The sequence below is a fragment of the Nomia melanderi genome, chromosome 6 (genome assembly GCF_051020985.1).
Source record: "Nomia melanderi isolate GNS246 chromosome 6, iyNomMela1, whole genome shotgun sequence".
Lineage (NCBI taxonomy): Eukaryota > Metazoa > Arthropoda > Insecta > Hymenoptera > Halictidae > Nomia > Nomia melanderi.
In genome coordinates, this window is record NC_135004.1 from 13,712,330 (window position 1) to 13,733,730 (window position 21,401).

The window sequence follows — 21,401 nt, forward strand, 5'->3', positions numbered from 1 at the left end:
AAAGTAAGTAGCTTCTTTTTCTTACTCGATGGGGGAATGTTGTACGAATCAGAAGAGAAACATTGCTAACACTTTATTCGAAAGGATTGGTACTATTAACAACATATGCAAGCTACTATTTTGTTAATATGTTTTAGATTTGAAGCGTTCCTTGGTCCTGTCGGGTGTCCAAGAAGATTTGACAGCGGTACTCGATGGATTCCTAGAAAAGCCTTTGCTGACAGTTTCTAGAAGCTCTATACACGTTGTCGAAAGGGTATTGCGGCGGATGTAGATCACTGAGAGGCAGTAAAGGTAAATTGATTGTGTCTTCTGTTTTGATCGTTTTGTGATATTCATTGAACACACCATGTAGTCGCTTGAGAGGGTAACGGAAAGGGGATCGATGTTTAAAAGCAAGCAGGGACATAAAATCAGATTTTCTGAAGTATCTCCTATTCCTCTTTCTTTCTAATAGAACCAAAATTTAGAAGCTATAGGTCTTACCTATTCGTTATCCGATTCTCTCCATCTGTAACGTGGAATAATTAATTTATGTATATTTTTATATATAAAATACGACGATATCAATTATAATATATGTAAAGGTATCACATATTAATTATAATACATACGGCAACACTAACATTATATATACACCTTAAACGTCAGCTACGAATTACGTTGCTTAGCTAATTGAACATCAGTAGGGAGATTGACAGAATTTCGTACAGTAACAAAGCGAAGTGATAATTGCGTAACATGGATGTTATACTAAATGGTAGTAACCGAGCGTAACAAGTTGAGGTAAACAACCGAGGTCTTCAGGATCTGGAAAATACGGAAAGATACTTTATCCTTCCCATTATGTGTTCCACCTGAAACACGATTACTCACAATGCTGAACGTGTTTAGAGAAAATTCGATTATCTTGCCGCCCGAGAGTTTCGGTGGATAGAGTGATATCATGTTGAGTAATATAAAGTCGCATCCCCTTTTTCCTGGTAAGTTGTACCAGTCGACATCGTAGCCGGCGAATCCGATCTGCGAACACTGTCAGCACAATTCAGTCAGATTATGTTAGGAATATTCAGATATTCAGATAACTGTTCAAACCACACGATTTTATTTCATACGTGTAAATTAACAATATACCTGCCAATATTAAAGAAACAATTAAAAACAAGTTTGTGTTAAGCGTATTCTAAGGTATATGCGATAAATACTCTATCAGGTAACAAAATATTGACCATATTTCAATCGATGGAATATCAGACACATCGGGTAAATCAATTTTTTTATTCAATTTAGAATATGTACGAAGGAACGTAATGTGATAAATTAACGTGTTAAATTAAGGATAACGGTAGTACCTGTTCAGAGAGAACTTCGCCAATATAGCAAAGGATCAGCGCATTGAAAGTGAAAGATGTCAGGTACATGCAGTATATCGTCATTGCAACTGGATTGCTATCATTCCATTCCTGGAACCAGAGCAATTCGATCGATTTCTGTTAACCGTAACGAGGGAAACTGGAAATATTCAATTAAAGTAGTCACTTTTACCATGAGGAAACAGTACTCGATCTGACACAGGACTACGACAGAATTAAGGATTTCTAATAACAGGATCTCGGTGAAGGCATCCCTGGCATCCATCGAAAATCTGAAATATTTGTCCAACTGATTACTTATCTATTTATCTATTTCGCTTTAAGTGACAGATCCATTTATAGCGATAACAAAACCGTCCTCATAAATCAGAAACAAACATTCACTAAAAATTCAGATGGATTCAAACAACGCGAAGTAACTATCTTATTATCATCGACAGAAATAACTATCAACACTTGAAAAAGAAAACTGCTTCTTAACTATCAATTTCAAACAAACAGCACCATACCTTAAGATCTCAGCATGATCCCGCACAACGACCGACAGCTGTTCGCGAACGCTGTTTCTATCCTTCCTGTTGCACAGTTCCTGCAACCGCAATATTTGAATCTGCATCTGTCCGCAGATATGCGTGACGAAGGCGACGACCAAGCTGAACGCCGCCGAGGTCACGTTGAACCTGAAGAAAGCCGACACACAGTGAGCCGAATAGATCAGCTCGAACGTAGGGCTGGAGTGCACATCGAAGAATCTATCGTAACCAGGATGCATCAGCTTCCTGCCAGTGTAATTCCCTTTCTGCAGACGCCTAGTCACCAGCGGTATGATCGTGTAGTACGTGACACCGGCGGTGTAAATGAAGAACAAGCACAGAGTGAGCAGATTCCTGCTGATCGATAATTGCCTGAGCATGATGCTTCGATGCTGGGGATCTCGCACCCTTCTCCAGTCGTTCTCCATGTGCTCGATGCAGTTTCTGAACGCGGTTCCCCTCGACACGAGATAGAAGAACTTGAACACCGAGAACGCACAATTGCTCGGTGGACCGATCAGTTTTATCTTCATGTTCGTGTTCTCTTCCACGAGGCATATGTAAAGAGCGATAGGAACGATGAAGAAGAACTGTACGCATAGGATCACTATTCTCCAGAGAAACGACGACACTTTCTCCAGCCAGCTGGTCCGTTCCTCGATCAGCGACCAAACTCCGATCAGCTTCAACAGACGCCGACACCAGCCCAGAGCGTAATTTATGTCGTCCTCGTAGTTCAAGTTCTTCGCGGTCTTTACCGGTTCGTCACGTGTGTGCTTCCCAGACATCCTGACTTCCCGAGCGCAATTTTCTCACTGACTGATGCGGGTCCACTTCGCGGAACAGTAATGACACAACGCAAGCGCAGGAACGCGCATTTTTTTCCGCGCGATGGTATATCCCGTCGAAGAAACTCAAGGGGAAGCGATCCAGCATAATTGCTGATAATTTCATTTGAGACTACTCCGTGATCGAAGAGGTAAACTGAGTGGGGTGGATACTGTAGCTATACGTTTGGCACAGGTTGCTTTTCCCATATCGAATGGGCAGTGTTGTGCTGGGAGAGCTAACCGTGGAGGACGTGCGGACACTGACCTTACCTAACAGACGCGCTGAAAGTTGGCTATGGGTAAACGGTGAGATGACCCAGAGAGGACAAGAGAAGAAACGGACTATGAGACTAAAGCAGAGTTCAACTTCAGCAGCCACTGGCAGGTCCTCGACATCTCATTTAAGTTACTGTCATGATCGTCATTGCGCGGATAGTTTTTCATTGAGCTTTACGAAAAATAGAATGGGATGACTAGTGACGGAAGAAAAATTTGGTACCAGTGAATAATATTATTAACCTTTGAACTGAATATTTTAATGAATCTTAAAGAAACTACCACACATCCAAATTTTGTACTAAAAAGGAAAATAAAAGTTCGCAGAAATGTTATAGCATTTCTCATTTTCGCTGGGAATACTACAAAAATTAGTTGCAGTTGCTGAAAGATTACAAAACAACATGGAGTGCTAAGGGTTAAAACAGAAGTGAGAATTTGATGTCACTGGGACGACTGTGCTAGACTTTGTAGAGGGAAATGATCTATCTTTTGAATGATAGTGGTATGACGCGACGCATCCGGCTGAGAATGTGAGTAGAACAAAACACATCATTGTATTTCTCACCATTTCTTTACTTTTGTAACGATCTTTCATCACCTAAACCATTATTTTATAAATGTTTCAGGAAATACAGCTTACCTATTTGTGTCTTTCTTAAAAGACATTCTCTTTCCCTAAACTGGAATAATTGAGTTTTTAATTTTCTGATTAATCTATGAAAAACGTTTACATACATTAGAATTAAGACTATCACACTTTAATACACATAGCTTAACTCTTAGTCACGCATGATGCTGTACAACAAGTTAGACATCCGTAAGGAGATTCATATGAATTCATTCAGTAACACATCAAAGTGACGGTTGCAGATCATTGATATTATACTAAAAGTTAGTAACTGTGCGTAACATGTTCAGGTAAACGACCGACGTCTTCAGGATCTGGAAAATATGAAAAGATACTTTGTCTTCTCTATTGTCCATTCTATTAAGCGTAGCAAAAAGTTCTTTCGGGTGAACTTCAGTTGGCTAGAGGAATTCATTTCATCGGAGCCACCGAAAATTCATCGCAGTGGCATTCGCAGACTCTCAGAAAAATAACAAAACATTTTAAATGACAATAACGAATACTTTAATGTTGAAGTATTCGTATAGTCCCTTAAATAAAACGTTACGTTCATCGAAAAGTCGAGGGGAACATTTTACTACACTGAATATTTCGAAAAAATTACTCACAATGCTGAACATGTTCAGGGATAGCTCGATAATTTTGCCGCCCGAAAGTTTGGGAGGATAGAGTGACATCACATTGAGTAGTGCAAAATCGCGACCCCTTCTGCCAGGTATGTTGTACCAATCGACTTCGTAGCTAGCGTATCCGATCTCCGCACACTGTCAGTGTAACAATTAAAACCGATATTATGTCAGGCGGATTTGGATATTAATATGACAAATGTTCAAACCGTATTATGTTAACTACTACATTACTTCAGCCGGTATAAATTTTTCTATTAAATTTATAATATGCATGACGATTGGTACATGTTGAAGGAATTTAATTAAGTTATAAAAATGAGGATAATCGTAGTACCTGTTCAGTCAGGATTTCCCCAATATAACAAAAGATCAACGCATTGAAAGTAAAAGATGTCATAAAAATGCTGTACGTCGTCATTGCAACTGGATTGCTATCATTCCATTCCTAGAACCGGGTGAATCCGATGGATTTTATTGTCTATAGAGAGGGAAGCTGAAAACATTCAATCGAACTAGTCATTCTTACCATCAGACAAGCGTACTCGACATGACACAGGAGAAAAACTGAATTAAAGATTTCTATTAAGAGGATCCCGGTAAAGGCATCCTTGGCAAGCCTCGAGAATCTGAAACATTTGTCGAAGAAGAAATCTTGAAAGAAAAATACGTGCTGAAAAATAATTAACCCTTTGCACTGAAAATATTGATGTCAATTACAGACTGAAATTGTTCAAATAATTCTGACAATTGGAAAATAAAACTACGATGATCCTTAACCACTTGCGCTGGAAATGAGTTCAGACATTTGGAAAAGTCTCCTCGGATGAATTTGGTTTTACCTATCTTTGTTTGTTAATCATTCTGTATAGAGTGATACATTTCGAAGTAGTATAATAGGTGTAATGCAACAAGATAATCAATGTCTGAAAGACATCATTGAGAATTTTGTGATAGAAACGTCTCGACGTGGCACGTCTTTCCAGCACAAGTGGATGACTATCAATTTGAGATAAAGGGTATCAGACCTTAAGGCCTCAGCGTGGTCGTGAACAATGACAGACAACTGTTCGCGAACAGTGTCCTTCTTCTTCCTGTTGCACAGTTCCTGCAACCGCAGCATTTGTATCTGCATCTGCCCGCAAATATGCGTGACAAAAGTCACAGTCAAACAGATCTCCGCTGTCGTTACACTGTATCTGTAGAAAGCAGACAGACAATGAACTGAATAGAGCAGCTCGAAGGTAGGGCTAGAGTGGACGTCGAAGAATCTATCGAAACCAGCATGCATCAGCCTTCTGCCAGTGTAATTCCCTTTCTGTTGGCGTTTAACCAGCAACGGTATGACCGTGTAATACGATATGCCGGCGGTATATACAAAAATAATGCACATAGTGATGAGATTCCTGCTGATCGAAATCTGCTTCAGCATGATGTCTCGGTGCTGGGGATCTCGCACCCTCCGCCAATCGTTCTCCATGTGCTCGATGCAGCTTCTGAACGCGGTTCCCTTCAGCCCCAGATAGACGAATTTCACCACCGAAAGTGCAGAGTTAATCGGCTGACCGGCAATTTTGATCTTCATGTTCGAGTTCTGTTCCACGTAGCATATGTGAAGAGTGATGGGAACGATGAAGAACAATTGTACACAGAGGATCACTATTCTCCAGAGAAACGACACCACTTTCTCCAGCCTGTTGGTCCGTTTCTGAATTAGCGACCACACTCCGATCAGCCGCAACATACGCCGGCACCAGCCCAGAGCGTAATTCGCATCGTCCTCGTAATTCAGGTTCTTCGCGGTGTTTACCAGTTCGCCAGGTGTGTGGTTCCCAGCCATCTCGACTTCTCGGGCGCAGTTTATTCACTGATTGGTGCGGCTGAACTTTGCTCGGCCATATTGCCGCAACGCAAGCGCAAAAGCGGGTCCGTTCTTTCCGTGCGATTAGAAGTTCCATCGGCGAACCCGAAGGGAAAGCAATCCAGTATAATTATATATGATTGCTTGTCCAAACTATTTCTCCTGATGGAAGGGTTGAAACGAATGGAGTGGATATTCTGGCTATACACTTCGCAGAGTTTCTTCTTCCCCGTATCGGATGGACAGTCGTGTTGTGTTAGCAGATTTAATTTTAGAGGACACGGAGAAACTTACCGTACCTAACAGACTCACTGAAATTTGGCTGTGAGTGAACGATGAGACGATGAAGAGAGAACAGAGGAAAATAGCGAGCAGCAGTAAGAGTGAAACAGTTCTGTTTAGTTTGTTGTCGTGAAACAGCCACTGAAAACATCTTCAACACCTAGTTGACACGAATCTTTTGATTGTTAGCACGGAAGTAGCTTTCATTGAACTCTACGATCAATCGTACATGACGATCAGTAAGGTGCATGTCAACTGAATCGAAGAGACGAAAGAAACGATCAATTGTTTTATCAATGTTTGGTTTTCTTACGCTCGAAATCGAATCGCATAGGGATAATGGTAATATGAATCAACGTATGAGAATGTAAGTACAATGATATATGTGTTGTAATTATTATTATTATTCGTAAAAGTAAAATAGTAGTATTCTGTATTACATTATTAATTAGGCACATGTACAAAATGTTAACCATTCTAAATCTCTTTACTGCTCCATGCGTTACTTTTGTTACTTTTCTGTAAAGATCCTATAATTATGAGCGTATTAGTTCTAGAAAAGTTTCAGAAAAATTTCCGGGTTATTGTTAAAGAAGCATAATCTGTTATTCAGATTACCCACTCGTGCTTTTCTTAATCGTAGCTTACTTAATTGAACATCAGTAGAGAGATTAATACAATTTCACACAATAACACAGTGAAGTAATACTTGCAAAACATGAATGTCACATTAAACCGTAGATACTGTGCGAAACAAATTCAGGTAAACAACCGACGTCTTCAAGATCTGGAATACATGGAAAGGTACTTTATCTTTTCCATTGAGCATTTTATTAGGTGTAATAAAGAGTAATTTCCGACGAGCTTCACGAATTCACGAACGTCTTAACCATTTCTGTATTATATTAACCGAAACTTTGATTTTCACGAAAAGTAGGAAAGAACTGTTTACTGCAACTAACGCCTGAAAAATAATTACTCACGATGCTGAACGTGTTTAAAGACAGCTCGATTATTTTGCCACCCGAAAGTTTCGGTGGATAGAGTGATATAACGTTCAGCAAAATGAAGTCGCTTCCCCTTGTTCCTGGTAAGTTGTACCAATCGACTTCGTAGCTAGCTAATCCGATCTTTGAACACTGTCAACACGACATTTTAAAATCAGATTATGTTAGGAGTATTCAGATATTCATGTGATAACTGTTCGAACCACGTGATTTTATTTCACAGATGTAAATTAACAATATTGAAGACAATATTGAAGAGACAATTAGATACTGGAAAAAGTTCATAAGTTTCTAAGATGAAACTGTAAACAGAGATGACGTTTTTGTAAATTTTAGTTTACATGATACTGACGGTCTAAACGTAACTTGTTGCTAATACTAATTTCATTCGTTAAACTAGTGACGTACTGATTGAAATAACAATAGGTAATAAGAAACAAGCATTTCCGGCACCTAATATATTTCGTCAGCATGCGAAAGACGTAATGTTGTGAAAAAAGGATAATCGTGATACCTGTTGAGAGAGGATTTCACCAATGTAACAAAAGATCATCGCATTGAAAGTGAAAGATATCATGTAAATGATGTACGTCGTGGCTGCGACTGCATTGCTAGCTTTCCATTCCTAGAACCAGATGATTTGATCGATTTTATTGACCACAACCTGAGAAACTAAGAACTTTTAATTAAACTAATCGATTTTACCAGTAGACAACAGTACTCGATAAAACACATGAGCAAAGCGGAATTAAGGATTTCTATTAAGAGGATCTCGGTAAAGGCGTCTCTGACAATCTTCGAAAATCTGAAATATTTACCTCGCTTTGAAACATTTGAAGTACTTACTATTTAGGTTTACCTATCTATTCTCTTCCACTCAGGCAATAAAACCATTTACAACAATAATAATCCCGTCGCCCTAAATCAGAACAGAAAATTCACTTTCGTTCTTCAAAGAGAAACATATTACCAAAGTATATACAACCGTAAACGAAGGAACTCAATATAAAGACAAACCTTTACTACAAAACAACTCGCATGAAAACATAATTAAAATTTCCATAAAAAAACATTCGATTTCCATTTACAATGCAACAAGTAAAACAGGATCCCTCATAGAGAAATGAATATCAACTACGGATTGAGATCGTGAGGAATTACTCCGACGATCGAAATGATTAATCACCAGACCTCAAGACCTTCGCGTGATCGTGAATAATAACAGACAGCTGCTCACGAACGCTGTTCCTGTCCTTCCTCGAGCACAGTTCCCTCAGTCGCAATATCTGTATCTGCATCTGGCCGCTGATGTGCGTGACAAAGATCACTGCCAGGCTGAACGCCGCTATCGTCACGCTGTACCTGAAGAAACCCGACAGACAGTGAGCCGAGTAGATGAGCTCGAACGTGGGGCTGGAGTGCACGTCGAAGTATCTGTCGTAACCAGGGTGCATCAGCTTCCTGCCAGTGTAATTCTCTTTCTGTATACGCCTAGTCACCAGCGGTATAATCGTGTAGTACGATATCCCGGCGGCGTAGAAGAAGAACAAGCACAGCACGATGAGATTGCTGCTCGTCGATATCTGCTTGAGCATGATGCTCCGGTGCTGGGGATCCCGCACCCTCCTCCAGTCGCTCTCTATGTGCTCGATGCAGCTCCTGAACTCAGTCCCCCTCAGCCCGAGGTAGATGAACTTGATCACTGAGAACGCACAGTTACTCGGCGAACCGATGTGCTTTATTTTCATGTTCGGATTCTGCTCCACGTAGAACACGTGAATGGCGATGGGAATGATGAAGAACAGTTGTATGCAGAAGATCATTGTTCTCAGGAGGAACGACAGAGCTTTCTCCAGCCTGCTGGGCCGTTTCTGAATCAGCGACCAGACCCCGATCAGCTTCAACAGACGCCGACACGAGCCCAAAGCGTAATCCCTGTCCTCCAGGTAGTCCGAGTTTATCGCGCCCTTAACCGCTTCCTCGAGCGCGTTCTTCCCAGACATGTCGACCTCTCGAGCGCAGATTGCCCACTGAATAATACGGCTGAATGAACGCGAAGGCCATGATGCCGCAACGCGAACGCGCCTGCGCTCTTCCCTTCTTTTCGCGCGAGGATGGCCGTGCACTCGGCGAACCCCACGAGGAAGCGATCCACGGGAACTGATTACAATTTCATGCGCAACTTTGTTGTCCGAGGGTGAAACGAGCGGATGGATACTCTGACTATAGACTTTGTTGAGGTTGTACTCTTTTTTTGCGCGAACCCCAAGAGGATGCAAATCGGAATGATTGTACGTTATTTCATGAACGAGTACCTCGATCGAGGGGTTGAAACAGACGCGATGGATATTCCGGCTATAGACTTCGCGGTGGTTGTTCCCATGGGCAGTCGTGTTGGGTTGATGGATTTAATCGCGGAGCACACGATGAAACCGTGCTTAATAAAGAAATTCTTGGGATCGTGAAGAGAAGGGGGAAGGACAGTAATAAGACTGAAGCAGCTCTTTGCGATCAGTGTCTACGTCAGTCATTGGTACGTCTTCAGTATGTAATTCATATTATTCTCATGGTCTGCATTGCGATGATTGCTTTTCATTAGTGTTCAGGATCGATCGAAGATAATCGCGTCGACTATACGAAAGTTTTGTACGCATTGTGATCACTGAGCTGGGTTCTGGATATAATGTCTTGAGAAGATAGAGAATGGGGATCAATTTTCTAAGGTAAGTAGGCAATCTTTTGGTTTCTTTGTTACATATTTAGTTTATGTGTACCAGATTTACCTGTGTAAATTGAGAAGGTATATTTTGTCGACTTGCACAACTTTGAAAGTTAAAAGTACACGAATGAAAGATATATTCGATGCGAATCTGTTTGATTTCAGTGAATCACTATTGTTTCTTCGTGTAGGTTGGAAATGTATAAATTTTATGGTCATATTATCGAAACCTTTCCTCGATATACGAGATTTTACAGTGTATCTTGGAAAATCTCTATACTGAATGAATGTTGAGTAAGCAGTTTCATTTTCTTAGTTAGGCATGGTTAATTAACTGAATGGTCTGCCAGTGTTCAATACGAACATTGTTCTAAACGCATAATAATGATACAGAGCATTGTACTTACTACTATTACTCAATTAAAATAAAATGTCGAATATTCCAAAGAATTTTATTTTTGGTACACCGATAATGCTGTCCCAGATCTGTTCAACGCGGTGAGTTACATTTCTTCGCGTCTTCGAAGACCTTTTCATCGTCAGGTTACTAATTTCACAAAAGTTTCAATTCAGATAAAGAATTCGTTACTAAATTAATGTTTGTAATTTCAAGTCAATACGGAGTTTTCGGGAACGTGTCTTCTTCCTTCCTCCAACTTCTGTTCAATAATACAATGAAAATTGAATCGATGACTAAACAGGCACTAAAAGGTAGTGATCGTACGCAACAAATTCAGGTACACAACTGACGTCTTCAGGATCTGGAAAGCATGGACACTTTACCTTTTCCATTGTGGATTCCATTAGGTGTAGTATAAAACTCTGCCGAGCTTCGGTTGCTTAGAAAAATTCGTTTCATCGAAGCCAAGAAATTTCTAACGCGATGATAGGTTCTCAGAGAAACAACGGAACGTTACAAGAAATAATGCCGATTACTTCGATGACGAAGAAATCGCTATATTCTTTTACACAAAACTGACTTTAACGGAAAATCGGAATGAACTTGATACCACACCTAAACCTAAGAAATAATTACTCACGACGCTGAACGTGTTTAGAGACAATTCGATTATCTTGCCGCCCGAGAGTTTCGGTGGATAGAGCGATATCATGTTCAACAGTATGAAGTCGCATCCCCTTTTTCCTGGTAAGTTGTACCAATCGACGTCGTAGCCGGCGAATCCGATCTGCGAACACTGTCAGTACAATTCAAAGTCAGATTATGATAGGAGTATTCGGATATTCACGTGATAACTGTTCAAACCACACGATTTAATTTCATACATGTAAATTAACAATATACCAGACAATATTGAAGAAACAATTAGATACTGGAAAGAGTTCATGCATTTTTAGATGAAAATGTGAACAGAGGTAACGTTTTTGTAAAATAATTTTAATTTATTAGTGTCAGTGTCATGATTTAGATTGAAATCTAGTTACTGGTCATAGACAAAGTTTATTCTCATCTTCAACGAACTTTTATTAGCTGATTCGCGTAAATGAAGATCGCTGATAAAATAGAATACGATTAAGTGAGGTACAAATAAAAAATTGGCACCTATATTCCCTATCGTTCTATCTCATTTTGTCGTATCTTGTCAACGTCCATCTTTCAGTTCGTTGAGAATCAGAATAAACGTCGTCTGTGAACAGTAAGTGTATTTTGACGTACACGTGATAAATATTTAGTCTAAACGATATTGACTATTACGTTGCTACGATCGGTATCGTGCTAAACAGAGTGGGTAAATAAATGTTCCTGTTAAGTTCAGAATACACGTGACGATTATATCAAAACGACTGGTTTTGATTTTTTTGTTCGACAATTATTGATATCTTCGAAGCATTGAATATTCGAAATGATTTTGAAAATAAATAGCTTGATTTCAGTACTATGATGAGTGCCTGAAGAAACTGAAAATAATCTATTGTTACAATTTTTATAGGAATTGCATATTAATCGTATTAAATGCTCGGTAGTTCTAGTGTTAATTTCGTAGGGCTTCCTGAAACGCGAGGTGAGACAGTAAGTATAATCGTAATACCTGTTCAGTGAGAATTTCGCCAATGTAACAAAAGATCATCGCGTTGAAGGTGAAAGACGTCATATAAATGGTGTACGTCGTCATTGCAATTGCATTGCTGGCCTTCCATTCCTGAAGGAAAGACGAATCCGATGAAGTTCATTGACCACAACGAGTAGAACCGAAAACTTTCAGTGAAACAAATCGTTTTTACCAGAAGACAACAGTACTCGACCAAACACAGGAGAAAAGTGGAACCAAAGATTTCAATTAAAACGATTTCGATAAAGGCGCCCCTGGCGATCTTCGAGAATCTGAAATATTCATCGGAAAAGAAACCTTCACGCGCATCATCAACGTATCATTTACCTATATATTCATCTTCCGTCATACAACAGATCCATTTACAACGGATTAATCCTACCCAGAGCGATCGAACAATCGAAAAGGACGACGATAATCCTTAATTATTAATTTGATCTGACCTTAAGACCTCAACGTGATCGTGAATAATAACAGACAACTGCCCGCGAACGGTCTCTTTGTCCTTCCTGTTGCACAGCTCCCGCAACCGCAGCATCTGTATCTGCATCTGTCCGCAGATATGCGTGACGAAGATCACGGCCAAAGTGAACGCCGCCGCGGTCACGTTGAATCTGAAGAAACCCGACGCACAGTGAGCAGAGTAGATCAGCTCGAAGACAGGGCTGGAACGCACGTCGAAGAATCTGTCGTAACCGGGATGCATCAGCCTCCTGCCGGTGTGATTCCCCTTGCGTTGAAGCTTCGCGAGCAGCGGTATGATCGTGTAGTACGATATCCCGGCAGCATAAATAAAGAACAAGCACAAAGCAATGAGATTCCTGCTGATCGATATCTGCTTCAGCATGATGCTTCGATGCTGGGGATCCTTTACCCTTCTCCAATCGTTCTCCATGTGCTCGATGCAGCTTCTGAACGCGGTTCCCCTCAGCACGAGGTAGAAGAACTTGATCACTGAGAACGCACAGTTGCTCGGCGGGCCGAGCAATTTGATCTTCATCATCGGATTCTTCTCCGTTTGGCATATGTGAAGAGTGATGGGAACGATGAAGAAGAGCTGCACGCCGAGGATCACTGTCCTCAAGAGGAACGACAACACTTTCTCCAGCCAGCTGGTCCGTTGCTCGATCAGCGACCAGACTCCGATCAGCCGCAACATGCGCCGACACCAGCCCAGAGCGTAATCTATGTCGTGCGCGTAGTTCGAGTTCTTCGCGGGTTTTACCAGGTCGTCGGGTGTGTGCTTCCCAGACATCTCGACTTCTCGGGCGCAGTTTACTCACTGATTGATACCGCTGAACCCTGCTGAGCCATATCGCCACAACGCAAGCGCAGGGGCGCGTGTTTTTTCCGCGCGATTATAGATTCCATCGGCGAACCCCAAGGGGAAGCGGTACAACATAATTGTACGTAATTTCGTGTGCAGACTACTTCTCATGATCGAAAGGGTGAAGCGAATGGGGTAGATGTTGCGGTTATACACTTCGCACAGCTCGTTTTTACCATTTGTTGCGCGGTTGAGGGACTGACGTTACCTGACAGTCTCGGTGGAATTGAGCTATAGGTGAACGGTACGATGCTGAAGGGAAGACAAGAGGAGAAACGAATAATAAGACTAAAGCAGCCTTCTGTAATCAAGGTCTAGAGGCTGATCAACTTCAGCAACCACTGGCAGGTCCTCCATGTCTGATTTAAATTATTATCATGATCGTCATCGCAGAGGTAGCTTTTCATTGAGCTTAATCGAATGTAAAGATCAATCAATTGGACGGAAGAGGAATTGGGTGACAGTGGATGATATAATTTGGATGCAAGTTTGAGTTTGATATCATTGGGACGATTGTGCTGAACACACGTGCCTAGTAGAGGGAAACAACCTGTCTTTTGTGTAATAGTACGAAGCAACTTATCCAGATAATGTGAGTATAACGAAATATGTACTGTGCTTGCTGTTGCTACTTAATTTGAATAAAGTTAAAGATTAGGCAATTAGAATAACAATTACATTAAATACTAGGCATATTTACAGAATTTGTAATCTGTCAACTTTGCTTATCGGTGTACTTCTTGAAGCTTCTTCTCTTTTTTCATGATTTTTTAATGATTGAACTACTAATTTTTAAACAATTTTTAGCAAAACTTACGTGCTATAGGATCGTACTGTGTAATACAACTTACCTATTTGTGTCTGTCTTATAGGGAACTCCCTTTCTTTAATTTCAAGTAATTAAATTTTAAGTTTTGTATTTAATGTTTAAAAAATGTTTACATGCAGTATAATTAAGACCATTTCCTTGTAATATACACAGCTTAACTGTTAACCACGTATTATGTTGTATAACAAGTTGGACATCTGTAAGGAGATTCGTATAAATTCATTCATTGCACACCAAAGTGACGGTTGTAGATCATTGATATTATACTAAAAGTTAGTAACTGTGCGTAACATGTTCAGGTAAACGACCGATGTCTTCAGAATCTGGAAAATATGAAAAGATACTTTGTCTTCTCTATTGTCCATTCTATTAAGTGTAGCAAAAGGTTCTTTCCGGTGAACTTCAGTTGGCTAGAGGAATTCATTTCATCGGAATCACCGAAAATTCATCGCAGTGGCATTCGCAGACTCTCGGAAAAATAGCAAAACATTTTAAATGACAATAACGAATACTTCAATGTTAAAGTATTCGTATAGTGCCTTAAATAAAACGTTACGTTCATCGAAAAGTCGAGGGGAACATTTTACTACACTGAATATTTCGAAAAAATTACTCACAATGCTGAACATGTTCAGGGATAGCTCGATAATTTTTCCGCCCGAAAGTTTGGGTGGATAGAGTGACATCACATTGAGTAGTGCAAAATCGCGACCTCTTCTTCCAGGTATGTTGTACCAATCGACTTCGTAGCTGGCGAATCCGATCTCCGAACACTGTCGATGTGATAATATAAATTGAGATTATGTTAGACGTGTTTGGATGTTAATATGACAAATGTTCAAATCGTACTATATTAACAACTATATTACTTCAGCCGGTATAAATTTTTCTGTTAAATTTACAATGTGCATGACGATTAGTACATGTTGAAGGAATTTAATTGAGTCATAAGAATGAGGAGAATCGCAATACCTGTTCAGTGAGGATTTCTCCAATATAGCAAAAGATGAACGCATTGAAAGTAAAAGATGTTATAAAAATGCTGTACGTCGTTATTATAACTGGATTCCTATCATTCCATACCTGGAAGCAGGTTAATCCGATGGATTTCATTGTCTATAACAAGCTAAACCGAAAACTTTTGATTAAAGTAATAATTTTTACCATCAGGGAAGAGTACTCGATATGACATAAGAGAAAAACACAATTAAAGATTTCTATTAAGAGGATTCCGGTAAAGGCATCCTTGGCAAGCCTCGACAATCTGCAAACATTTGTCGAAATAGTAAAAATTCATTATTTATTTATAACAGTAATAAATCCGTCGGTCTAAATCAGAATTAAAAATTCGTTCGAAAGAATAATTAACCCTTCGCGCTCAAAATATCGATGTCAATTACATTGAAATTGTTCAAATAATTCTGACAATTGGAAAAGAATGCTATGACGATCCTTAACTATTAACTTAAGGAAAAGTGTATCAGACCTTAAGACCTCAGCGTGATCGTGAACAATGACAGACAACTGCTCGCGGGCACTGTACTCCTCCTTCCTCTTGCACAATTCCCGCAGTCGCAACATTTGAATCTGCATCTGTCCGCAGATATGCGTGACGAAAGTCACGGTCAAACAGATCTCCGCTGTCGTCACACTGTATCTGTAGAAAGCCGACAGACAATGAACTGAATAGAGCAGCTCGAAGGTAGGGCTAGAGTGGACGTCGAAGAATCTATCGAAACCAGGATGCATCAGCCTTCTGCCAGTATAATTCCCTTTCTGTTGGCGTTTAACCAGCAACGGTATGACCGTGTAATACGATATGCCGGCGGTATATACAAAAATAATACACAGAGCGATGAGATTCCTGCTGATCGAAATCTGCTTCAGCATGATGTCTCGGTGCTGGGGATCTCGCACCCTCCGCCAATCGTTCTCCATGTGCTCGATGCAGCTTCTGAACGCGGTTCCCTTCAGCCCCAGATAGACGAATTTCACCACCGAAAGTGCAGAGTTGATCGGCTGACCGGCAATTTTGATCTTCATATTCGTGTCCTGCTCCGCGTAGCATATGTAAAGAGTGATGGGAACGATGAAGAACAATTGTATACAGAGGATCACTATTCTCCAGAGAAACGACACAACTTTCTCCAGCCTGGTGGTCCGTTTCTGAATCAGCGACCACACTCCGATCAGCCGCAACATACGCCGACACCAGCCTAGAGCGTGATTTATGTCGTGCACGTAGTTCGAGTTCTTCGCGGAGTTTACCAGTTCGTCGCGTATGCAGTTCTCAGACATCTCGACTTCTCGGGGGTAGTTTACTCACTGATTGACGCGACTGAACTTTGCTGAGCCATATTGCCACAACGCAAGCGCAGGTACACGTCTGTTTTTTTGCCACGCGATGACAGATTCCATCGGCGAACCCCGAAGGGAAGCAATCCAGTATAATTATACATAATTTCATGTGCGAACCGCTCCTCATGATCGAGGGGTTGAACTGAAGAGGGTGGATATTCTAACTATACACTTGGCGCAGGTTGTTTTTCCCATATCGGATGGGCAGTTGTGTCCGCAGATCTAACCGTGGAGGAGAAACTGACCTTACCTAACAGACTCGTTGAAAGTAAGCTATAGATAAACGGAAAGATATTAAAGGCAAGACAAGAGAAGAAAGGAACGAGTATAAGACTAAAGCAGATTTCATGAATGAAGGTCTGTACACTGATCAACTTCAGCAACCACTGGCATATCCTCAATGCCTGATTTAACCGTTTGAGTGCTGAGGAGCGGTATAGCGCTGTTTTTCAGTATCAATTATAATTTTCTTAGTATGTTCTTCAAGAAATAGATCAAAGTAAATTTATTTGAATAAATGTTATTTTTTGATATTTTTTTGTAATAACACAATATTTGTGATCTCATTAGATGACTACTCTTATTAATTTTTTTACGTATACACCTAATCATTTCCGCATTTTTGGTAAATATCCATAAAAGTTGTTTAGCATCCAAACGGTTAAAGTCATGATCGTCATCGCGGAGGTAGTTTTTCATTGAACTTCACGATCAATTGGACGAAAGAGAAATTGAGTGACAGTGAATAATATATTTAGGATTCAAGTTTGAATTTGATGTCACTGAGGCGAGTGTGCTGGACACACGTGACTGCAGCGTGTAGAGGGAAACGATCTATCATTTGAATAAAGTGGTACGATGCAGCGTATCCAGCTGAGAATGTGAGTAGAACGAAATATGTACTACACTTGCTATTGCTGCTCGATTAGAATAACGATAATGTTTCCCAACAGTTTTATTTTTGATAAACTATCGACTGAAATGGAACATTAACGATTAGGTACATTTACAAAAATTGAAATTTCCAAATCTGTTCATCATTATACTTCTTACCATTTTTTTACTTTCTCAATGACTTTTTATTAACTAAACTACTGGTTTTATAAAAGTTTTAGAAAAATGTATGTGCCGTGGGAACGTATCGTGTAATACAGCTTACCTATTTGTGTCTTTCTTATAAGATACTCTTCTCCCCTAATTTAGAATAATTAACCTTTTAATTCTGTAATTAATGTATAAAAATGTTTCCATACATTAAAATTAAGACCATCACATTTTAATATACATAGCTGAAGATTTAGCCACGTATGATGTATAACGAGTTGGGCATCCGTATGAAGATTCGAATAAATTCATTCAATAACACAGCGAAGTAACGGTTGTAGATAATTGTCATTATACTAAAAGGTAGTGACTGTGCGTAACAGGTTCAGGTAAACAACCGACGTCTTCACGATCTGTAAAATACGAAGAGATACTTTATCCTCTGTATCGTGCGATCTATTTGGTGTAGCGAACAGTTCTTTCCGACGAGCTTATATTGACTGGAAAAATTCATTTCACCAAAGCCACCGAATTTCTATTACAGTGGTATTCAGAGATTCTCAGAAAAATAGCGAAACATTTTAAATAACAATAAAGTATTCGTATAGTGTCTTAACACTAGAACTACCGATCATTTAATACGATTAATATGCAGTTCCTATAAAAATTGTAATAATAGATTATTTTCAGTTTCTTCAGGCATTCGTTATATTATTCAAGTGAAACTATTTATTTTCAAGATTATTTCGGACATCCAACGCTTTTAAGATATCAATAATTACGAAACAAAGAGAACGAAATCGGTCATTTTGACTGGGACGGTAGTTCTAGTGTTAAATAAAATGCTACGTTCATCGAAAAGTCGAGAAGAACGTATTGCTGCACTGAATATTTCGAAAAAAGTTACGCACAATGGTGAACATATTTAGTGATAAATCGACTATTTTGCCGCCCGAAAGTTTCGGTGGATAGAGTGACATCACGTTGAGTAGTGCAAAGTCGCGTCCCTTTCTTCCGGATATGTTGTACCAATCGACTTCGTAGCTAGCGTATCCGATCTGCGCACACTGTTTATGCATCAATTTAGTTAGAGATTATGTTAGGCGTATTTGGATATTAATATAACAAATGTTCGAAATATGTATAAATTTTTCTGTTAAATTTAGAATATGCATGATGATTAGTACATGTGGCAGGAATTTAATTAAGTCATAAAAATGAGGATAATCGTAGTACCTGTTCAGTGAGAACTTCCCCAATATAACAAAAGATGAACGCGTTGAAAGTGAAAGACGTCAAGTACATGCTGTATGTCGTCATTGCGGCTGGATTGCTATCATTCCATTCCTGGAACCAGATGAATCCGATGGATTTTATCGTTTACGACGAGGGAAACTGGAAATATTCAATTAACCAGTTAACTGTGTTTGACGAGTATACACGTCATCGTAAAGCTTGAGAGGATAATTATTCTTTCAGCGATGAGTTCCTTATTTTTTCACGTAAACATGTGACTCTTCTTTGTTTCGCTTTGATCTTTCATTAAAATATATGTGCATTCGTTCTGCGTTCGACGAGTACACGCTCCATTTTTCGATTTTTCTAACTAAATTCCACAGTTAACTGGTTAAACTAAGTACCCTTACCATCAGCCAAGCGTACATGACGTGGCACAGAAGAAAAACTGAAGTAAAGATCTCTATTAAGAGAATCCCGGTGGAGGCTTCCCTGGCAAGCCTCGAGAATCTGAAACATTCGTCGAAAAAGAAATCTCCTTGCTTGTTCTCAACGTACGATCCATTCATTCATAGCAATAACAAAACCGTTATAAATCCGAATGAAAAATTCGTTCAGGAAAATAATCAACCCTTGCACTCAAAATACTGGCATTAATTACACAATGAAAACGAAATAAGTCCTATGGATATTGTTATTAGAAATTACAAACTACATTACATTTACGAACTCAATGACACGTTCCCAGTTTCATTTCTGTAATATTTTGCTTCGAAGAATTATCGAATCAAAGAAAATACAATTGAGAAGACCATCGAAATTAGCGCTGATAGCGAACGTGCTACGATTGAAGTTATCCGAAATAATTCTAATTGGAAAAACTGCGATAATCCTTAACAATTCATCCGAAATAAAAAGTACCAGACCTTAAGACTTCACTGTGGTCGTAAACGATAACGGACAATTGCTCCCGGACACTGTCCTTGTCCTTCCTGTCGCACAGCTCCTGCAACCGCAATATCTGTATCTGCATCTGCGCGCAGATGTGCGTGACGATGATCACGGTCAAACTGATCTCCGCCGTTATCACGGTGTATCTAAAGAACGCCGTCAGACAGTTAGACAAATAGATGAGCTCGAAGGTGGGGCTGGAGTGCACGTCGAAGTATCTATCGTAACCAGGATGCATCAGCTTCCTGCCAGTGTAATTCCCTTTCTGCTGACGTTTGGCCAGCATCGGTATGATCGTGTAGTACGACAGACTGGCACTGTACACGAAGATGAAGCACAGAGCGAGGAGATTCCTGCTGAAGGATATCTGCTTCAGCATGATGTCTCGGTGCTGGGAATCGCGCACCCTCCGCCAGTCGTTCTCTATGTGCTCGATGCAGCTTCGGAACGCGGTCCCCTTCAGGCCCAGGTAGACGAACTTCACCGCTGAAAGTGCAGAGTTAATCGGCATACCGGCGATTTTGATCTTCATGTTCGTGTCCTGCTCCACGTCGAATATGTAGATAGTGATGGGGACGATGAAGAACAGCTGTATGCAGAGGATCGCCGCCCTCAAGAGGAACGACAGCAGCTTCTCCAGCCTGCTGGTCCGTTTCTCGATCAACGACCAAACTCCGATCAGCCGCAATATACGCCGACACCAGCCCAGAGCGTAATTTATATCGTCCACGGAGTTCGAGTTCTTCGCGGAATTTACCAGCTCGTCGTGTGTGTGCTTCGCGGACATCTCGACTCGACGAGCGCAGTGTACTCATTGATTGATGCGGCCGAAATTTCGGGAGCGGTATTGCCTCAACGCAGCCACGGGCGCGCGTCTTTTATTTCCGCGCGATGTTACCCGCATCGGCGAACCCCGAGGGACAGGAACCCGGCGCAATTGTACGTAATTGCTTGCGCGAACTACTCCTCGTGATCGAAGGGGTAAAACTTATACGACTGAAATTGTAACTATAGACTCTGGAAGTACTTTTTGTTCTAGCGAATGTTCGGATCTACCTGGCTAGGAGATTTAATTGCGCCGCGGGGCGACAGGGAAGGGGGGTGGCTGAGTTTCGAAAGTTTCGGATAGGGGTGGGTTTGAAACCGGACGACGGGACAGTTGGAATTAAAGGATTAGCGAACGGTATGCGAGAGTGCGTGAGTTATCGCGATGGATTGAAGGGTTGGGGTGTAAGTGAGGGGGAGGCAAGTGGAGAGAATCTGTTTATGTATTAATGAACTGTTTCAATTAACACTAGATTTACGGATATGTATTCTATACTTCATTCTGTCGTTCCTAAGAGAGTATATGTTTGTTTATATAGATTACGAAAATTAGTGTGTCAAGAACAGAGAATTACAATGAGCATTCGCAAAATTGCTTCAATCGAAATCGAATTAAATTGTTAC

At 40.4% G+C, this 21,401-nt stretch overlaps 4 protein-coding genes and 1 long non-coding RNA gene across 7 annotated transcripts; 1 reads left to right on the forward strand and 4 right to left on the reverse strand.

The window, feature by feature from the left end:
* Positions 1–138: 138 nt before the first annotated feature.
* On the reverse strand, positions 139–6,124 carry LOC116428012 (uncharacterized). Its single transcript, XM_076368370.1, has 11 exons — positions 5,298–6,124; positions 4,799–4,898; positions 4,607–4,717; positions 4,252–4,407; positions 3,656–3,695; positions 1,883–2,717; positions 1,546–1,645; positions 1,353–1,463; positions 877–1,032; positions 627–810; positions 139–511 (listed from the first exon to the last, which is right to left on the reverse strand). Exons 1-10 carry the CDS (start codon positions 6,107–6,109, stop codon positions 754–756), a joined length of 2,478 nt encoding a protein of 825 aa, XP_076224485.1. The 5' UTR covers positions 6,110–6,124; the 3' UTR covers positions 139–511; positions 627–753.
* Positions 6,125–7,059: 935 nt separating this feature from the next.
* On the reverse strand, positions 7,060–9,422 carry LOC116428011 (odorant receptor 13a-like). Of its 2 annotated transcripts, XM_076368674.1 has the most exons (5): positions 8,611–9,422; positions 8,125–8,224; positions 7,934–8,044; positions 7,396–7,551; positions 7,060–7,199 (listed from the first exon to the last, which is right to left on the reverse strand). In XM_076368674.1, the coding sequence occupies exons 1-5, from the start codon at positions 9,420–9,422 to the stop codon at positions 7,143–7,145; spliced, it is 1,236 nt and encodes a 411-aa protein (XP_076224789.1). In that variant the 3' UTR covers positions 7,060–7,142. The 2 variants fall into 2 exon arrangements, with proteins under 2 accessions (XP_076224789.1, XP_076224788.1); XM_076368673.1 differs by lacking the exon at positions 7,060–7,199 and having other exon boundaries at positions 7,297–7,551.
* Positions 9,423–9,812: 390 nt separating this feature from the next.
* LOC143174643 (uncharacterized) lies at positions 9,813–10,456 on the forward strand. The gene is made up of 3 exons (XR_012998858.1): positions 9,813–9,952; positions 10,019–10,142; positions 10,330–10,456. It is a non-coding gene; the product is annotated as an uncharacterized LOC143174643 (long non-coding RNA).
* Positions 10,457–10,604: 148 nt separating this feature from the next.
* LOC116428009 (odorant receptor 4-like) lies at positions 10,605–14,113 on the reverse strand. Of its 2 annotated transcripts, XM_076368679.1 has the most exons (6): positions 13,082–14,113; positions 12,651–12,949; positions 12,380–12,479; positions 12,187–12,297; positions 11,179–11,334; positions 10,605–10,899 (listed from the first exon to the last, which is right to left on the reverse strand). In XM_076368679.1, the coding sequence occupies exons 1-6, from the start codon at positions 13,460–13,462 to the stop codon at positions 10,843–10,845; spliced, it is 1,104 nt and encodes a 367-aa protein (XP_076224794.1). In that variant the 5' UTR covers positions 13,463–14,113; the 3' UTR covers positions 10,605–10,842. The 2 variants fall into 2 exon arrangements, with proteins under 2 accessions (XP_076224794.1, XP_031834887.2); XM_031979027.2 differs by having other exon boundaries at positions 10,607–10,899; positions 12,651–14,111.
* A 328-nt stretch (positions 14,114–14,441) lies between these two features.
* On the reverse strand, positions 14,442–20,967 carry LOC143174610 (uncharacterized). Its single transcript, XM_076368371.1, has 11 exons — positions 19,928–20,967; positions 19,412–19,511; positions 19,002–19,112; positions 18,677–18,832; positions 18,123–18,178; positions 17,087–17,163; positions 15,850–16,684; positions 15,528–15,627; positions 15,336–15,446; positions 14,981–15,136; positions 14,442–14,686 (listed from the first exon to the last, which is right to left on the reverse strand). Exons 1-11 carry the CDS (start codon positions 20,737–20,739, stop codon positions 14,630–14,632), a joined length of 2,571 nt encoding a protein of 856 aa, XP_076224486.1. The 5' UTR covers positions 20,740–20,967; the 3' UTR covers positions 14,442–14,629.
* Positions 20,968–21,401: the final 434 nt, after the last annotated feature.